General features: G+C 38.9%; 1 protein-coding gene across 1 annotated transcript; it reads right to left on the bottom strand.

Moving 5' to 3' along the window:
- Window positions 1-3025: 3025 nt before the first annotated feature.
- Window positions 3026-21074, bottom strand: LOC142665800 (protein-glutamine gamma-glutamyltransferase E-like). Its single transcript, XM_075845577.1, has 12 exons — window positions 20963-21074; window positions 19031-19270; window positions 16888-17006; window positions 16564-16692; window positions 15668-15845; window positions 12676-12811; window positions 11389-11492; window positions 10140-10382; window positions 8031-8567; window positions 6596-6753; window positions 4315-4448; window positions 3026-3173 (listed from the first exon to the last, which is right to left on the bottom strand). Exons 1-12 carry the CDS (start codon window positions 21072-21074, stop codon window positions 3026-3028), a joined length of 2238 nt encoding a protein of 745 aa, XP_075701692.1.
- Window positions 21075-21490: the final 416 nt, after the last annotated feature.

The raw sequence follows: 21490 nt of genomic DNA, 5'->3' as shown, positions 1-21490 counted from the left end.
GTGAGGAAGACCTCCATACAGAGCAGGCCCCTCACCTCCTAATATGTTTTCTAAGTAATAGATTGGCGCGGCCCTCGCACCCTGTGCACTTTCGTCAACTCACTGATCGGACCCCCTAACTTAACATATGTTATTGATGGCATCACATGAAGGAAGGGGGTCCGATCTGTGAGTTGCTGAAAGTGCACAGGGAGGGAAGGGGGCCCCCTTCGTCTGCCGCACGGCCGTGCCGATCCATGTGTCGATCTATGTGCACAGTGTTTAGGGCAGCTGAGCGGGTCCCCATCCCCCCTGGGCCCATGTGCAGGCGCATTTTGCTTTGTAAATCTCCCCTATTGCCTTCTTAAATAGAATTTATTCATTTTATAAAATCTGTTTATATAATATCATAATCATAAAGTAAATGTCTGGGTCTAAAAGTGATATTATAAGTCAGTACCCGATGGGTAATGATAACCTACTATTCACTGCCTTCAGTATTGTCTGCTTGGCAGCATTAGGGTAAGTTCACACGTGGCAGATTTATTGCAGAAAGTTCTGTGACTGTTCCGTCTGCAGAAACAATCCCATTTGATGTATGTAATGGATTTTCTGCCACATATCTTTGGCATGTGAACATTCACTTATAAGTCTTACCCATATGACCAATGACTGCATAGCACTGTATTTACTGTAGGTAGTCTGCAGTAGATTAAAATCTATCTCCTGTCATGTCAGAGGCTCAGGATGCTGCTCTGTCCCTCCCCCATGCTTTACCCTGCAGCTCTGAAGAAAGTTCATATTGGGATGATTTCCCCTACAGCAAGGGTAAAATGATTATAAACTATGTGCTACTAAACCAACAGCGAGAAAAGAACACCTACAGTAATTGTCTTGATGCTGGAGTTATTACACTTAATTTGATCAACATTCCTTGATAAAGAAAAACAATTGGCCATATTTTCTTTCCACTGTACTTAAGGAACACATTTCATTTTATTCAAGCAGGACAAGCAATAGGCAGATACATTCATGATAATAAATAATATATAAATAACATGGTTTGCACAGAATACAGTGTTTCTAAAGCTATTTAACAAATTCTAGAACATTAATGTGGGAGCATTTCCCTTCTTAAAAATAGGTTTTAATGACCGTTTATTATATAACGATATATTGAAGCCCAAATCCATATTCAGCAAGTGAACATTTAGAAGAATACAAAAAATATTATTTTCTTCATTACTGTGATACAATCTCTGTTTAGAGAGCAACCAAAACTCTTCCATGCCACTGAGGAATTCTCACAATATTAAGAAAATCATATTAAAGGGGTTGTCCCACTAACAAACAGCTGCTCTCCTCTCATCCGAATAGTTGCCATGTAATACTGCATTTCCCCAGTAGTGGTCGCTGCAGGGATGAATGTATAGCTGAAGTTAAATTTCCCCGGCAAATACAGCTGTTTATCGGGGGTGTTAGAAGCCAGTCCCTGATCGCTGTGGTTGCTTCCAAAAGTTGTCTTCATAAGACAACCTTTTTAAGTCCTTTTTGATGTCCAGTATATTTGTACAGTTATTCTGCAGACAGTGCACTAATAAGATTTTCTTATTCACATTTTGCATTCATGTTTCTTAGATGTGGTGCCACAATGCTGTTTTTCATGGCTGCAATTCTAGGAGCATTTTTAGTACAGCTTCATAAAAGGAACTCAACACGGCAATGCTGATATACCGTGTTATAACCAGTGCAGGTCTTGAGGGGGCGGTACACGACACAATGATACAAAGCAAACTGGAGAAAGACTCCTGTGACATGCACTTCCCTCCTCCGGTCCTGTACTAGGCATAACATAGTGTACCAGTTTTGTTCGGAGAATTCCTTTATGAAAAAACAAGATCTAAACGATTGTATAGACAGCTTTACTGGTGGTTGGATCCATCCGGAAGTTCCTGTGCCCCAATACATATACTATGTGTGTAAATAATGTTTGGTTCATACTGTAGGTCTCCTTATATGTAGGTAAAAGGCCTTTGGGCCCCCTTAGGCACCGGTGTGATGGTTACCTTTGCTCCCCTTTTAGCTACACCCCTTGATCTCTTGATGCCAGTATCTTCTTAGATACCAGCATTTTTCCGCTGTCAGACCGCTAATCTAATCCAACCGAAAGGTACATACAATAAAACAAAAACGCATTGTAGAAAAAAAAAACATAAACTACATTGTAAAATGAATCAGTTTGCTAAAAGTACTTTAAAAGCAATGAATATCAATAATGGATCCAATACTTGAAATTAGAAAGAAGACACCAGCCGGCTGTACCGTGCATGCGAGGTCACTCCATTGTAGCTTGTTGTGAGCATCACATGATCATTTCACAATATACATTGGGATGATGTCATCAGCACGGTGCTCCCTACTGCTGTCCTTCTTTCTACCCAGGCAGAGGATTAGAGATGGCGACATGATAATTAAAAAGCACATGATTCTTGACTGATACTATATGAAATAATCACTGAATGCTACATATTTTGCTTCTTTTAATACCTTGTATTAGAGGCTCATATATGTGGTAGTGGGAAAACGGAGCATTTTATATATCTGCAGACTGGGCAATGCCAATGTCAGTATATCTGTTAATATATGCTCCGTACATTGTATAAGGAATACATATACTCTACCCTTATTAATGTTTTACTATGTATGTTACTGTGTGATAAATGGGAGACAGAACATTTACTGTTAAATCCATCACTCCTGGAAGTAAAGTATAGTTGTAGACTTACATTAATATTGCCCAGACATCCATGTGGATAAATCATTAGCTAATCCTATTTTTAGGGATTAGTTACCTCAATTACTTTAATTTATACACTATTGTACATCTAACGTTCATTAAAATGGGCATTAAGTCACCATTACTGGGCAACTGCAAAGGAATTTTATTATAAAACATTGCTTTGCCTTTACTAGAGAGCTCTAAAATTGTACATATTTTAATACAAAAATATCATTGCTAATATGATTGCCAGGTATTGACTGTCGGTTACCAGGACTCTACATTCAGCAGTTGGTAGCCTTTAATTGAAAAATGTTTACACTTAAAATTCACTATAAGTTGCCTTGTGCCCATCCTGTAAGGCGTTAGCTCCACCTTGAATCTTATTTTCTCTTTTGGTTTCAAGTAGGGCACCCTGTGAATGACAGAAAATGATATTAGTGACCACCATGACAGTAGTAACAAATAAATTAGATTTCTAGTGAACAGTGGCGGACAATAGTTGACAGGGGGCACCATAGCTTGACACCACCATGCTCCCAACTACCAGCAAGTGGAGATTCTACATTTTGATTTATAAAATTGCAACACCTGTGGACACCACGTGTGCCAGTTTTCAACCCCCAGTGGGAACATGACCAAGCTGGAATGAGTTCCCGATTTTCAGGGGCTCCATAGCTGCTGCATGGGCTGCCTATATGGTATGTATGCTCTTGTTGGTCAAATGCATATGATCTCGGTTTGACCACTGCGTGTCTACTCATAAGGAAAATAATAGGTTGTATCACAATGAAAACCCTTTTTCGAATGTAGCCAACCAGACGATCTGAAACATCCAGCAAACAGCTGAGTTTGCTTGGTTTATATGTGGCAGGCCACACAATTCTCTTGCAGTGGCCAATACATGGGTGATGTAGTATTACATGGCGCTCGTTCAAATGAATGGGCAATCATGTAATACATGGCCAGGCGGAGTCTGCCTGAGCTTATATAGAGGGTCTCAAGCAGGGAAACTTTTTGACATTCATATGCCCTAGTAGAGCATATGAACAGGAGTTGACAGCAGGAGACTACCCCTTTATATCTGCCCCAAATGGCTAAGAAGAACATCTTCATAATGGTGTTGAACTTCAATGGTGAACTTCTAATATTATGTATAGAGGTGTCTTATGTGCCCATTGTCAACAATGAGGATTCCTTTATTTCAATGTGAATTATAGTGTTCTAATGTTTAGCAGTGGCGATCAAGATACAATTAAATGTAATAATATATCTCTAGACATGGGTGCAGTTCTGCGTCTTTGCCTAGGGTGTCAAACAACCTGTCCTACCAGTATGGTAGATGTTTCACAAGCCTGTCCTAACAGAATGACTAGTCCCATTTCCGAGAAATGAAGATGGGACAGGACCATGAATAACAAGTGTTATTTTTGAGGGTATGAGTATTTATTATTGCCATCACCCCCCCCCTCCCTCAGTGGATCTAGAACTGGCTTTGCCTGTTGGGCAAGGGTTATGGTAACACAACTTGGCCCCTGTCAAAGGGTTATACTTACATTGTGGTAAGCTGCCTGTCAATAAGACCACTGCCCTCCACCACCAGGATACAGTCATTGATGGCCATATTAAGTGGGTTTGTAAACCTAATCTCCAGCGCCATTGTCCTGTGCAGTATAGAGTTACCAAGAGGCTAAAAGTAGAAAACAACAAAGAAACAAATTAAAAACTTGATGAAATCTCTATGTAAAGGTTCAAATATTAATCTATAAAATAAGCCGGATGAGATTTCTGGCACATGGAGCACCATGTAGTACTATGAGACAACTTCCTCTGGCAATATCATTCTTAGGGCTCATTCAGACGAGCGTGAATCTCGTCCGTGTTTTGTGCATTGAAACAACGCACAGCACACGGACCCATTTTATTTCAATGGGGCTATTTAGACATGCGTGAGTTTTCATGCAGCGAGTGTCCGTTACGTGAAACTCACTGCATGTCCTATATTGGTGCATTTTCACACACCTAGTCACCCGTTGAAGTCAATGGGGGCATGAAAACCACGAACAGCACACAAACGCACATCCGTGTGCTGTCCGTGTTTCACGCATCAACTACACTGGAAAAAAAAAGTGCTTGCAAGTGCGTGAAAAACACATGCCACTCGCAAAGCACACTGATGTTAAAACACAACGCACATGGACAGATTTACACGCATTTTTTACCCGCGTAAATCTGTCACGCTCGTGTGAATGTAGCCTTAGATGGGTTGACAAAATGCAACAATTCCAATAAAGTGGTTCCCCAGTGTCAGCAAATAAAGCTTATCCATTGTATAATGAAAAGCTGGGCAATTTTCTTATATATTCTATTGATCATTTCCACGTGATTTTGAAGCTCGCCTTTGGCTGTCAATGACTAGGAGCTTTCATTGTTTTCTTCCAGGAGATAAAAATTTGTCCTGGTCATGTGATAGACAGAGAGAAGCACGGCTCGTTACAGTTACAGTACAGTTATCTGAACTGTGTGTTTTCATGAGCTGGATATCATAGTTACATAGTTGATAAGGTCGAAAAAAGACACAGGTTCATCGAGTCCAACCTACAATCCTACAGTGTTAATCCAGAGGAAGGCAAAACCCCCATGAGGTTGATGCCAATTGTCTCTTTAGGGGAAAAATTCCTCCCTGACTCCAGATATGAAAATCAGAATAAATCCCTGAATCAACGTCCAATCTCCAGAATCTAGTACTCATAACCTGTAACATTATATTTTTCAAGAAAGGCATCAAGGCCCTTCTTGAACTTGTTCAAAGAATCAACCATCACAACATCCTGTGGCAGAGAGTTCCATAGTCTCACTGCTCTCACAGTAAAGAATCCCGTCTATGATTATGGTGAATCCTTTTTTCCTCTAGACGCAGAGGATGCCCCCTTGTCCTTGTTACAGGCCTAGGTGTAAAAAGATCATTAGAAAGATCTCTGTACCATCCAGTTATATATTTGCACTATAATTGGTCACATGACGGGCAGATTTTCATCCTCTGGAAGTAAACAATGAGAGTTCCTATTCGATTACTGCGAGCAGAGATCTTGAAAAATGTTAGTTACGTATTAAAATGTTCCTTATACAAGAAAAAAGCTTTATTAAAAACCCCTTAATTTATCTTTGACAGCTCCTATTTAGAACTGTGAATCGCCCCATCCGGTCACTGTATTCCATATGTTACTTCATATCTCCTAACTGAAGGGCAATTATTTTAATAAACATGGATACTATAGATGGATGAGTCTATATATTAAATTGTTTAATGGCTTCTAATAGCTTTAATATTATGGCCATTGACTGTCATCTGCTGTTGACACATGCTTGCACACTTCTTCATGAAACGCAGCACGAACACATCAATGAGAATAAATTAAGGTAGCGCCTAAAATATTGGTTGCTGCATGCCATCAAATGTGGAGACAATCAGGTTTTATTTATTGTGTCATCTTGATGACTGAGACACATAATAAGTCAGAACTTGACATTTTTTGCATAAAGAGCAGTACACCATAACAATGATAATTATATGGGGTGGCACAAAGGCATCCCCTCTGTAAAAAATAAGGCATTTCCTTTATAATGAATGGCTGTCCAACAGAGAAGGATCCACCCTCACATATGTGCCAAGCAGGGAACCCCCACTTTGATGTCCATATGCCCTAACAGGTCATACGGATATGGGTTGTCTTTATGAGACTGCCGCTTTAAATATTTTGCACTGAATCCCAGCTGACAAGCCAGGTTATTGTGTTATAGTCCTTCATGGGAATCTTTACTGTCTTTTCATGTTACCTTGATAGTAATAGGTGGATTCTCCAAGACAAGATCCTTTGTAACCACAACTTTCTCTCCAAAAGGTAATTCACAAAGGGCAACCACTTGTATCATATTCCCATCATTGATGTATTTATAGTAGTGGGAGTAGGGAATCTGCAAGGAGATGTGTGCATCTGGAAAATACAGTATGTCATTACACTCACATCTGCCAAAGAGGAACATGCTTTTATACTTTACATATTATTTTCTCTTGTTTGGTTGTAATTAATATATGTAACATTCACAGTTGTAGTTTATGGTTTTATGAAAAGTCTAAGCTACATAGCACCTCCTAGTGGTCATGGTCAGATCGCATTTACTATAAGCTACTATCAGTTTAGAAAAGAAAGAAATAAAACAAACACATAACACAATAATATAAAATATTACACAATATGCGCTGTGATTTTTACAATGTTGTGTTTTTAAGGGGGATTTACACAGGACGATTATCGGGCAGACGAGCGTTCAAATCACGCTCGTTGGCGATAATTGCCCTGTGTAAAAAGGGCAGCGATCAGCAGATGAACGAGCAAACACTCGATCATCTGCTGGTCATATCGTTTTAAAAAAGTAAAAGATTATCCTTGTCGGCAGTGCATTTCCCTGTGTAAACAGGGAGTCGCGCTGCCGACATGATAATAATGTATGGGGACGAGCGATCGGAGTAACGACCGCTCATCCCCATCCATAGATCCGTGTGACAGGAGCAAGTGAGCGCCGATCAATGATGTCTTGTTGATCAGCGCTCGCTGCACCAGCCGAGTGTCGGCCGGTGTAAAAGGGCATTTATGCAGTGTTTGTATTATTTTATTGCTTCTGTAAGCACAAGGTCCTCATTTACTATAGTATTAGTCATGCGGCTGCTACTAGATGTATGGAGCGCCGATCATCTACATGAGGACTGAGACTGATGCTGCCCTCTTGTGGCCTATGTGTGCATTTTATGGCCATCTATAGCTTGTAAATTAGCTCCAGTCTGTGTAAACTATGCAATCTGTAGTTGCTGGGCACGGTAACTAGGAGGAAGGTAAGAAGACTCCAGATACTGCCACCACCCCAACACACAGCCTTTCAAAAGACACAATATCACAATATAGCTGATTTATTGGGATTGAATGTCTTGTACAATCATTTCAAGTACAATACCTCCATGTTCTAGGACTGGACATTAGGGCATGTAGCTATGAATGAAAGTTTATAAATGTTTTAATTAATTTAGTAGTGTTTTGTACAGGGAAATGTAAAGGCAAATAAAAAGAAATCTGCTGTATCAAGGTTGACATCAAGTATGAGTATTCTTTATGGTGATGTCCTCATATAAACACACAAATGATTAATGACAAAAGATAGAAAGCCTTTGACTAGCTGACCGGCTAGCTATGCCACTTTGGCTATATTTTGTACTTACCTTGACTTGGACTGATGATAAGAGACTTCTGATCTGTGAAGATGTCATTCACTCTCCTTCCCGTGTACAGAATAGAGGAAGCGCTTAGATTCACCTTAACTGGTCTGTGATAAGGAGTAAGGTTTTGTAAATTTAAAATTAAGTTGATATCTTCTCCCAACACTACAGGACTGAGGAGTTTAAACTTCCCAGATATGTCTGGTCCATCAAATGATGGTGCTGAAAGGCGTGAAGGAATTGGTGAAGGAGATGATGGGCGGAAAGAATTTCCTGTTGATGGTATATGCGGTGGACGGAAAAGGCTTCCTGTGGAAGGTGAAGATGATAGGGGTCTTCCACTTCCATTTAAAACAGCTGCTCTTCCATTTACAGAAGTCAGTAAATTTGGAGTAGATGATGAAAGTCGTCCAAGTGGATTATTATTCCTTGGTCTGTTTCTCATGGGAATGTAGTTTGCATTTACATTTTCTGATGGCTGTCTATATAATGACATATTTCTGGTGGCCTTCTCAAATACCTCTCTTTCTTGAGGAGATCCTGTTTTGATAAACATGCTAAATGTCTTTACTTATTCAAGTTATGATTAAAAAAAATTACAGTATTACAAATATTATACTCCATTCTATAAGTCAAAAAGATATTCATTGGTGCAAATGATATAGCATTTTTGGATGAGTAAAAGAATCAAAACCCAAAAATAACTATTCTGATCTTCTACTAAAACATCAGGGAACATTTAAAGGGCATTTAAAAGGCCATTTGATATCTTTGCTCCCTGATTATCAACTCTGGCGATAGCAATGGCCAGAGCTGACGGTTTTAAGGATCAGTTCTGGCCCTAGCAAAGGTCCTCAGTGCTGTCCGGTAACAATCCGTATTCAGGCATACCTGATGTATGCCCTAACAGCTGCCTGTACATTTTACATGTACAGGAAGAAATGCATTGAAATATAAATGTATAATTATTATCATAATATTATATGGGTCCCTTGTGGGACAAACAAAAAATAAAATAAAGTTTCATAAAATAATCGGTTAAGAAAAAAAAAACAAGTGCACAAAAAATAAAGACTAAACAATTGTTGTAAAAAAAAGTCATTATGAAATAAGTCATAAAATATAAAAAATACATGTTATATCCCTTAATTAGTTACAACTATTAAAGTAAATTTTAAAGTAAAAAGTAAAGTAAATTTTAAATATAATTTAAGGTATTTAAAGAACTTTGAAAAAAATAAATAAAACAATGGCATCAGTGAAAAAATAAAAAAGTTCTCGGAATTTAAAGAGGCAAAATCAGAAAAATACACTGCACTGATTCACGCTCTTAAGGGATTGGTTATTCCCACCACATTGGCTATGCCCTCACTTTCTGATGGGTGTGGGTCTGACATTTTCACTTAAATGGAGCTGGGTTGAAGGGAAAAAATGTGAAGGGGCTGCAATAATAAACCAGGCCTGTGGCCCTTTCATTCTCAGGATCAGTGGGGGTTCCGGCAGTCTGATCTGCATTCACCTCAGCACCAACCCATCAGAAAGTGATAGCATATCACTAGGATATCACTTTATGTTCTGGGAATAAAAGTGGAATCGCCCTAAAATGTATTTAGGTAGTAAATCAGGTCGTAACTGTGACTACGTAATAATGTTTCTAACAGGTATAAGGTGGCAAAAAAGTAATTTCCTTTATAATAAATATGGAGGTTTTCGCCATAGTTATATCACCATCATTGGTGACTAAAAAGCAATCTTTGTTTTCTTATTCTATGCCAGCATCATTTATTGGATGATGTTCACATTGTCCAATGAATTGCTATAAATCTGATAATTAATTTTTGGGTAAATTCTATTGATTGAACCAACTAGTCTATTTAAAAAAAATATATAATTCTGCCTGTTTCTTTCAACATAACATTTCAAATAAACATATATTAACTCTAATTTAGAAAACATTTTCCCACAAAAAAAAAGAAACTAATATTTAGGAGGAAGATAAAAAAAACCTCTAGGATACAACATTCTAAAGGGAGAATTATTTCTTTAATCGTCAAGTGTTGACATCAAAAAGTTATCTGACTTTTTTTTTCTATAGTGCTCCTTGTTCCTTACCTTCTGGATATTTGTAGTTGTGTGTTACATCCACTCGGGTATCAGAACCCACTGCCTTGGTGCTGATGTTTTGACCAACATACTTGCTATCACTGTGGGCTTTCTCCTTGCTGCCGTCTTTATGCATAACCCAAGTAACACGATCTGCATTCACCTCAGCAAACACAAAGGGCGTGTCGTAACCGACGTGCAAATCTCCTTCTTTAACTGCAATCACTGAGGTCGGTCCACAGCGATAAACGCCTGAGAGAAAACAATGTATCTATTATATCCTCAATGTGCGTAAAATACTGTCTTACACACTTTTCCATAATGAAACTTGCAGAATACAACATAGGAACTATTATCTTGAGCCTCAAGAAAAGGAAATATTACACGTCTTGATATGGGCCATGATAACAAGTGCCGATCAATGAGACAACTGGTTTATCGGCGCTCGTTTGCTCCTTTCACAAGGAGCAATGATTGGTTATGTATACGGACACATGTTTCATTATATTGGCAGCGCATCTCCCTCTTTACACAGGGAGATGTGCTGCAAACAACAATAAACGATATGATAAGCCGATAAACGATCAGCTCGTTCATCGGCTGATCGCTGCCCTGTTTACACAGGACAATGATTGGGAGCGAGCGTTCATATGAAGCATGTTAACCCGATCATTGGCCCATGTAAAAGGGCCTTAAGACTCTGTGTACAGTAGTTTAATTTATAACATTCCATTTAGAGCCATGACAGCTATGCCAGATAGAGATCCCAAAGAATCCTGATGAACTTCATAGACTTATTATAGGATCCGTCACGTTTACATCTGGGATCCAGTATTTTGTTATGGCAAAATTAGCGCTATACTTGCTGCAAAAAAGGAAAGTTGTGGAAAAGTTGATCTCCAATGTTGGATTTTTTTGTCATTGTGGGCTGCATTCTTTGGAAAACCGTTCATGCCAAACAGATTTGCATTCCATCAATAGAAGACCAGACCAGAATACAGATCAATGCAGAAATTGCGAATTGTCGTTAGTACTTAGAAAATGGCCGTCTAAAATCACAAATGTATCGCCAGCTTAAGAATATGACTACATTAAACCTATTAACTATATTACCTTTATAATGTTGCATTTAAAGATACCATTGGCGTCTACTGCTCTCATAATATGGGTAGTTATTATTATCTAGAGAATTGATAATAGCAAATCATAATTGTTTGCTATTTATTATATTTATATAAACTTTCCATAGATTATTTACCTTGACTTTGTTCTTGAGGAGTTGAATCAAGTACCTGCCACCCACTATAGAAAAGACCAAGGTCTCTCCTCATAAACCAGCATTCATCCCAGACGTGGAAATTCCTGCATTATAAATATCATAATGTGAATTATACCACAAGCGCTAATGATCAATCTTCTATTCAGATGTAGTTTTACACATGTGAGCAAACTATGAATTAACAAACCGTTGTTAAATGAGAGAGAGTTGCCGGCATACTGTAAACGTCACGCCAAAAAGTGTTCGGATCTAAACTGTCCCATCACATGGTAATATTCAATTTACAGTTACTTAAAATCTGTGACATGATTTGCTCACCTGGAGAGCGTATATTAGAACGTATGGCGCCACATTTTCTATTCTAAGAATCAGTGGTTGCTATATGACAACTGTTACCTTGTGGGCGATGTACAGGGGTGCTCTATACGTTCTCCTGTTGATCACATTGGAGAAGCGGGCAACATAGGGCATCTATTTAGGCAGAGGAGTACGCTACTTCCACCGCCCACATTTTTTCTGGCCCATATGGCTCATATGGCTGTAGTACTGTATGAAGACTTTTATGGCTAGAAGTAGTGTGTATGCTCTGCTATATGACACTGGTGCTATGTGACTTTGAACTCACTCTACAGCATAGACACTGTAGCAGTCAGAATAATTTGATTATATTGACTACTAAAAGTGAACAATTAGGCCCAGTTCACACAGTTTTTTGGCGCTGATTTTGTTGCGGAAACGATGTCGAAATCATCTCCAAAAAACGTTCGAAATCACCTTCCATTGATTTCAATGGGAGGCATATGTTTTTCTTTTCCTGGGACGTCTTTTATCTGCTCGCAGGGAAAAAAAGTGTAATGTCCTTTCTTGATGCGGTTCCGCCTCTGACCTCCCAGTTAAATCAATCAGAAAAAGCGTTTTCACTGCATTTTTTTTGCCTGCGGTCTTTAACGGCCGCGGGCGAAAAATAGCGAAGGCCGCGGAAAAAAAGCGCAAGATTTTTTTCTGCCTGCAAATTACTCCATGAGATCTAGGCCTTAGGTATTAGGCCTTGTGTATTAGGAAACTTCTTTGGAATATCAAAGCCTAAGAAGAGTAAAAAGTCATGCACATGGCAGTGCCGTGTGCGAGGAGCATGTACGGCAGCAAACAGAGTTCCTAGGGCTCTATAGTACAATTTTTTTCTATCAGATTCAATATAAATAGTACATGTGCCTATATATAATATTGGCGTCAATTTGACTCATTAAACTTAGATTAATAACATACCAGATACTGTCATTGGAGATCTCTAGAAATTTTCCTTCTGTGTCATAATGCATGTCAATAGCCATGTTTCCATCTGTGTTATGGGCAGAGTTGAAATTTGTGATCACTCTGGTTGGAATGCCAAGGCACCTATAGACTAGGAGAAAAAAACAACAAGGAATTATATAATTACAGAGGGTGGAGTAGAATAGCAATATCTAAGTATGGAAAAGAGAAAGGGAAGGGAAGACGTGAAATAGTCAACTCGGAGTTCCAACGTTTCCTAGTTTCTGAGATATAGTGAGTATGTTCTGCAACCCACACATATTTCTGTAACTGAATCTATTTCAAAGAGGTGGTCGATAATGTTCCTTCTAAGTCTTGTCAGCTCCTGAGCGGGGCAGTTAGGGAGAAGGGCGAGTCTCCATCAATGGTGGGCGATCTGATGACCAAAAGTAACACCCCCAGTAAACGCTAATATGCTGGGTGGATGTGCTGCTCCATCAAAGGCAGCGAGCAATGTACATTCGGGGCAAGTGAGGTGTCTCATTAAGACTGAGGGACAGGCCCGCCAGGGAGGTGGTTCATGGCAGGTGAAAGGTCACCTCCTTGCCCACAAGGCACATCAGGGACGCTGAAGGTGGTGTAATTGCTGCCAGGGTAATGATAGTTTTTTTTTTATACTGCCCCTCGCTATGTGCCTTGCTGGCTCTGTTGCTGCTTTATTGCCAACCAGGCAGGGCCAACACGGCCAGCAAAGCACCTGGCGACGGACGGTATGGGCAGCTCAGAGGAAGAAAAAAAAAGGAATTCAACTGCCAGCAATTACAACAAGGCATTAGGGTGCAGGAGGGAAGGGTGTGTGTTGCAACTAAATAAATAAATAAATAAACATACGATCCATTATCCACCATTTTAAATACCTGGGCCCTGAGAATCAGCACTTCTGCACACACACAACGCAGCTCAGCCTGCAAAAAGGTGGAAAGGACTGGCCCTAGCTACTAGATCCCTTAAAAAGACATAGGCTAAGCCTGCCCCTAATACCACCCACCAATCCAAAATGAAATTATTTAATTCAACCGAGGATTAGACAAGGAGGTCAGCTTTTTTCAAGAAACGCAAGTTTCTTGAAAAAATAGGTTAGGCCTATGGGCTGTGTCTGGTATTGCAGTTCATTGCCATTCATTGAACTGGAGCTGAGCTGCAATATGAGACACAGCCCATGGACGAGAATGCCACTGAGCTAAACCCCTCCAAACCTAAAAATACATTACGTGAATACTTTTACTAACATCTAATCCACCCTATGTGATATAATACATGTAGGAAAATGGTAAAGTGAGTATAATCTGGGATAGAGGGGGTAAAATATTGCATTTAAATACAATAAGTTTATATTTGGTGGTAGCTGAAACAAAGACTTAAAGAGCATTTAGCAATAGAACAAAAATATTTAAAAAATAATAATAATAAAAAGTAGGTGATTTGGGAAAATCTGTAAAGATTGGAATGAGCTTTCACTTGGAGCCACTCTTCGTAAAGAGCAGCAAAAATGTTTATTATGAACCATAAATCTGATTTTAACCCTCAGGCTTTTAATAAAATGATCTGCATCTTATTATCAAAAGAAAACATATAATTATTGCTAATCAGAGCAGGCAGCTTATAGGGAGCGACACACTACTGTAGACACGGAAATCCTGCAGACTGGATGGGAGGTATAGTATGAGCTAAAGGCACTAAAGTGACTCAGATAATCCTGTCTTAATATAGTACGAATATACACAGATATAAATGTTGGCTGAACATGCATGTTTATATCAATGAGGAGAGGGGCATAAACTGCTGTCAGACACATCTAGGCAGCAGGTTATCTTCTGTGGAAAACCCTGAATCAGTTATATTGAAATCCAACATGCCCGATTCTTCTTTCTCTTGGGTGGCCCAATATATCACACCATATCACACATTGGATAGTTAGCAGATCCCGGCGATTTTGCCTAATGTGTATGAGCACAAGTCAACTGCTTGTTTCAAATTATTAATGTCTGTCATTCTCTGGAGATGATGATCTGTATTTTTTTGCACAATAACCGACTCTCATTTTCATGGGACCGCCATTTTTCTTATGTAACCACAGTCCCTTAATTAGGCAAGCTACACCTTACATCCATAATCTATTACGCTACTAAAGTATAATAAAAATGGAACTGTAGCTCCTGGGCCCCAATGCAAAATCTGTAACAAAGTCCCCCTCCCCCACCATCCATGTTCCATTTATAATGTTGGTGTGTTTTCATGAGGAAGAGGAGACTGGGTGCAGCTGCGATCCTAACACCCCCCTAATGCTATGCCTCTAATTGCTTTTGACAACACAATTTGATTCCATTTCATTTTAACTTGCTGTCTTATAATAGAGAACAGCATTTAAAGCAATAATTTGTGCAAAGTCTTAAAATGCTTTATCTGATTAAGTTGGGGATCAATCTGTTTACTTTCAACCCCCTCCCCCAATAAAGTCATAGGCCATGTTCAGATGTGGCATAATTTTTCCACTGAAAATGTTGCTGCAGATTCTTTGCGAATTTGCAGCAACATTTTCACATTTGACAGGTAATTCAGACGTTGCGGATATCACACCGGACTTGCGGCAGATTTCAGGCTTTGCAATGCACATTTTGAAATCCGCAGTGAAATTCCGCTGCTTCTACGCAACATAATGTGATGATAATTTAAGTGATATGCCAACAATGTATGATCGGTGGAGGTCAACCACAGCTTTATTCAAGTAAATAACCAGAGCTCGATCATAAAAAAAAAGCCATAGGGGTTGTTCTCCTTTTTCATGTGCTGCAGCCCATTAGTCTATGCATTAATGTTTATTATAGCTGATTATCAACAGATTTTGTTCTATTGTATGTATCAATAGCCTGAATGATGCCAAGGATTTAAGGACTATTGTGGAGAGAATCCTTAGTTTGTCCACATTCCGCAAAGTTATGTTACTTACCTGTGCACATGACAGCTGCAAATACCCAGCACTGGCCATATTTCACTGGTTTGTAGTCGTCATTGTACCATTTCCAAAGAATTTCAACACTTCCATTCCAGCTATTTGGATCAACACCTTCTGAAAATTCATTTTCCCACCTTCCCTCAAGAACACCAAAGTCATCATTACTGTTGACCTAAGACATTTAGAAGAACAGAAAAATTGACTGCCGTAATATTTGTAGCTACATTTTATAAAATACAAGATAGACTTTCGATAAAAACATTCAGGTACATGCTATATTAAATAGGCAAACTGACTGATTACAAGTGTGAAGACACCTGCGGTGCTAATTACAGGACACCCCTTAGATTAACATGTCCCTATGGTCAAATTATTTTCAATCTTTTCTAGGGGTACCATCATTTTTGTCCAGGGAAGTTTCATTAGTTTGTTTTTTAACATTTTTCTGTTGATCCACAATTCTAAAGCAATGTTTGATTTACATTAGTTGATTTTCAGTAAATTATAATGTATTATTACTGTCAGTTTTAAGTTATTTCAGTGACCATTGTGGGGTTTTCTTTCAAATGGCATCTAGTTGGCATATTTTTTGCCTTTACCCCTATAAAACATGTAAAGAATGTTCATAGGTTTAGGAAAGCTTGCTACACTTTGGTCTGACCCCCTGAGTTGACCCCTTCAGTAAACAACATTTATGTACTATAAGTTAGATATACCATGATGTCATAGTGTGGGTATACAGCATGTGAGGATGTGATATCAGCTTTCTCTTGCATGCTCAGTAGATTCCTAATTTATACTTGTAAAAATCTGGCTTCAGGATATGAGATTCCTCACTATGGCTCTGCTTCTGCTCTTTGGGTCAATCATTACTTGTGACCTTTACTTACCATTGCACTGACAACCCTTCCCACATAGATAGGGCTGTGTCTCTGGGAGCAGTCTGCTGCGGGGTCTTTCTGGTAATTCAGGCTTTTGTCCAGGATGTCCAAGCAAATATTAAGAATGTTGTTTTCAAACTAGGAAAAGTTAGACGTACACATTAGGCCCAGGTATTAAACAGATGGATTCTTTACCCATAGTGATATTGATATACGTATTTGCATAGTATATAGCGATACATAACATTATTGGTGATTAGAGAACATATATATGTTTTGTATCAGGGTCTAGGAGCAACAGCTCTATACATGTGTCATAATAGTTTTGGTTACCTGACCATAGTTCCAACCAATGCCAGCAAAATGTTTATCATTCCCCATGAATATGACACCATGATCATTCAGAATATATTCTTTCCTCTCTTCTTCATTGGCCATATACACTTCATCATCTGTAAAGAAAAGGAACAGATTTGAAAACCAGGATGCACATGAGAGCCCCTTCCAATATGTGCATTGACCTTTCACTGAGACCATCCTAGCTTTTCATCATAGGTAAACAGCATGGTTCCAGTACCCAGTTTGCGGGTCATAGACATTTTGGACAATCGTATGCTTCCAATTTTGTAGGAACAGTTTGGGGAAGGCCCTTTTCTGTTCCAGCATGACTGTCCCCCTGTGCACAAAGCAAGGTCCCTAAAGGCATTGTTGGTGAGTTTGGTTTGGAAAAACTTGAGTGGCTGACCTCAACCCCGTCAAGTATCTTTGGAGGAATTAGAAAGCAGAATGCATGCCAGACCTTCTCACCCATGCCTGACCTCACAAATTTTATTTTGGCTGAATGGGCACAAATTTCCACAGGCACACTCCAAAATCCTGTGAAGTTGGTTTAGCCACAAAAGTGGGCCCAACTCCATAATAATAGCCATGCTTTTGGAATGGGATGTCCAACAAGCTCATATATGTGTCACGGTTAGTTTTCCACATGCTTACGACATTCCTGGTGGACAATTAGGACCACAATGACTGGTATGAATGCCGCATGACTTTTATTTGTATGTAAGTGTGAACAGCCATGGGCCAACAGTACTGGAATATACTGTATCATGGAAGTGGGGTATTTATGGTACCCAATTAAAATGCTGCAAAGATGAGACCTGTTATTAAATGCAACTAAACTAAACTAAACACATGATTACAATTTAGCAGATAAAAGTTCTAACGTGTTCCAGTTAGAAGAAAGAATGATAAACTTCATTCTCCAATATATCCAAAGTGGCTCTATACTACCCAAGGTGATCATAGAAATACAAGGTGCCAAGACACTTACAATAAGAACCATCAGCAAGCCATTGTTCATACATACAGAGATATTAGAAGATAGGGGCGAAAGGGGCCTGAGCACTGAGAACCACTTTTATTCCTATAATAAAGAGACTGAGCCAGTCAGAGAACAGTTCCACTTAGGGCATGTTCAGACGTGGCAGAGTTCTTCCGCTGCAAATGTTGGTGCAGATTTGGGGCAATTACGCAACGAATCTGCACCAACATTTGCATATTTGACACGTAATTCAGACGTTGCAGAAAGCACAGCAGACTTGCCACAGATTTCAGTTTTTGCATTGCAAAGGCTGAAATACGCAGTGAAATTCCGCTTCTTCTCCACAACAGTCAGTGCATGCTGCGGAGGGAAAATTCTGCACAGCAGCCTATGGTCCGCGGCGGAGTTTTCCACAACGTCTGAACTAACTTTCCATAGAATGTATAGAAACAAATGTAAAAAAACGGCCGCAGGAGAATTCCACTGCAGACTATCCGCAGCAATTCCGCCACGTGTGAATGTGCCCTTATACTCCTGTCACCCTCTTTTGGCCTCAATCACAAACGATGCTACTAGGTCATAAACTGTTTTTATTGTATATGCAACGTCTCCCTAGAGTGAGGCAGCGATAGGTCAATGGAAGATAAATGGGGCAAAGTGTTCTGTTAAGTCCCACAGCTCCCTTGTTCTAGCAATCTTTTCTTGTAAGAGCAATAAGACTATAGAATTAAGACTATAGATCTCTACCATGGAATATTGTTATTGTTAAATTACTCTAAAAGGGGTCTTGATACCTATCTTAGATGGCATAATATTACACATTGTGTGTAGTAGATTGCTTGAGATGCCATGTTGATCCAAGGATTTATTCTGATTACCAGACGGGAGTAGGGAATAGGATGAATTTTATAGACTGTTTTTTCTAATCTTTACCATGTTACTATTTAATCAGTAGGGATCTCAGCACCCAGACCTACATAATACGTTCGTCTGACATGTCAGAATATAGGTTTTTGGGCAGAAATGTGTCCATTTTAATTACCCAACAGAAAAATAGGACAATATGGCATTCAGTCAAGCTACTCTATACAAATGTCCATGTGTTCTATTTAGTATATGTAGGCTACTGCAATGCATTATTTACTTGAGTATTACCTAGACACCATGGGTTAAAGAGCAGAATAAATTTTCCAAGTGAGTATGTGGATGTTTGTCCCATCACGGTTATACGAACACTGAGGTCATATCTTCCTATGATGGCGTTTGCTGGGCTGGACATGATGATGCGCAGAGAATTCCCAGGACTGGACTCCAAAACTGCACTCCACATCCCACTGCTCCATGAGCTGGACATGGCAAATTCTATATTCGTGTTGTATCCTGAGTTCTTAGGGCCTTAGTAAAACCGAAATAGAAAAAAAAAAATGATAAAGAATGATTTATACAAATTTATTAAAATAATGGTGATATCTAGAAACATAGAGCACACAGCAAAATAATTTATTCATGTTTGCTAATATTTGTTATTTTTGGCGTGAACATGAAAAAGGTTACAGCAAAATTCTATTAGACTGACATCTAGTCATCTAAAAATACAGTAAAAGCACCAGACTGACAAAATTGGATAACTACATTCTGAACTATTAACCCCTTACGGATTGGGCCAATTTTGGCCTTGAGGACAGAACAATTTTTTTTAAATATTTTCCTCTTTGCATCCCAGTGCTCATATCTTTTTTATTTGACGTAGCTGTGTGACACTTTGTTTTTTGCGGGACCGGTTGTACTTTATGTGGGTGCCATTTTCTGCTACATTCACATTATTTTTTCATTTCTATACATTTTTATTTTACCAGTTCTGCTGAAGTTTTCTTTTTTTTTTTTTCCTACAAACATTCACCGATCATCATAAATGATGCAGTAAATTTGTTACTTTTTTTAAATTAATGTAACTTTTTTTTAAAATCCCATAGGGGGATTTTACTTTTGATTTATTGTATTTATTTTTTAAACTTTAATGGCATATATCTATATGCCAGTACATTAGCCTGGGTACTGATAATGGACCCTGAGCTATCTGCCCATATAAGGTATGTACCTAGATCGCGTCACAGGGATTGCTTGTAATGCGAAACTGGCAGCAAGTGTTCAATTCCCTTGCAGTGCCGCTACAGGTGAAATTAAGCATTACAAGGTGTCCATTGAAATTAAGGGCTGCCTGTTTAATGTATACAAGTGCCAAGTCATACAAAGAGAGAGACACTTTGTAGCTGTTCTCTGCGCTAACTAATTTATGGCGGTTGTGACTAAGGGACTCAAAATTACCTAATAGATTTTTAAAAATTAGTTTACATAGACATATAAGCACTTTTAACTTAAATTTTCTAAACTATTGTAATTCCTGTGCCAGAATGCCCTGTTATTCAATTATGCAATGCTATAAACACTTTTGAATACATTTTTTGTTCTACTGCATTGCATGTACTTTATAGATAAAACTGATTTGCAATTGTTTTTTTATTAAAAAATGTTCTCCCATTTGGCTTCTACAGCTTGTATGTAATGCAATACAATGCAGGCCGCATAATCCTATTCTGTGCTGATTCAGTCAGACTGCTCTCTGTCTGCTCAGTCAGCAGTCCCACTCTCCCCTCTCCAAAATGCTAATCAAACCTCCAATCCAATTAGATTTTAGTCTATTTTATGTGATTTATTCAAATTTGAGCTCAGATTAGCATTCTGAAGAGGAGAGAGGGGCTGCAGACTGAGCAGACAGAGAGCCGTCTGACTGAATGAGCACATAACAGGATCAAGCATCTTGCATTGTATTGCATTACATACAAGCCAAACAGCAGAAATATTTGAATAAAAGCTAATTGCAAATGTTTTAGATTTGTAAAATTGCATGCAATGCAGTAAAAAATAAAAAAATAAAATATATATATATATATATATATATATATATATATATATATATATATATATATATATGTTCAAAAGTGAACATAGCGTTTAAGTCATACAAATACAGAGCCCAACTCAGGTTGAGATTAAAACTTAGTTCTGTATTATCTAGATGGGGATTACCTGTTTCTGCAGTAAACACTATACTTTGCCAGTCCGTAAGAGGTTGGTTAAACTCTAGTGTTATTCTGCAAGATTGTCCCCTCCGCAGTATCAGCTCAGAGCTGTTATACATATCTGTGTGATGCGCTTTCTTGTTGGATTCTGCATAAAATAAAAAGAAGAAGAAATGGGTCATCACACTAGTAAAATGATATAAATATGGCTGACAATAATTTGGTGGTTCGTGCCTGGCAATGCTTCAATGTGCAGGCAAATCACACCTGGAGGAAGAAATCTCTGTAAACATTTCACCTTAATTTCTTATATGCCCAGAATAAGTCTTAGACACTATTTATACAGAGTATGAGTGGGGACCACTATTCTCTCTAAGCGGTGTACTCTGGAAATAAGGATGGATTCACATGAGCATGTTCGGTCTGTAAAGGACGGACGTATTTCGGCTGCAAGTCCCGGACCGAACGCACTGCGGGGACCCGGGCTCCTAGCATCATAGTTATGAATGACGATAGGAGTCGCTGCCTCGCTGCG

Source organism: Rhinoderma darwinii, chromosome 13 (assembly GCF_050947455.1).
Source record: "Rhinoderma darwinii isolate aRhiDar2 chromosome 13, aRhiDar2.hap1, whole genome shotgun sequence".
Taxonomy (NCBI): domain Eukaryota; kingdom Metazoa; phylum Chordata; class Amphibia; order Anura; family Rhinodermatidae; genus Rhinoderma; species Rhinoderma darwinii.
This window is presented reverse-complemented; position numbering and strand designations above follow the sequence as displayed.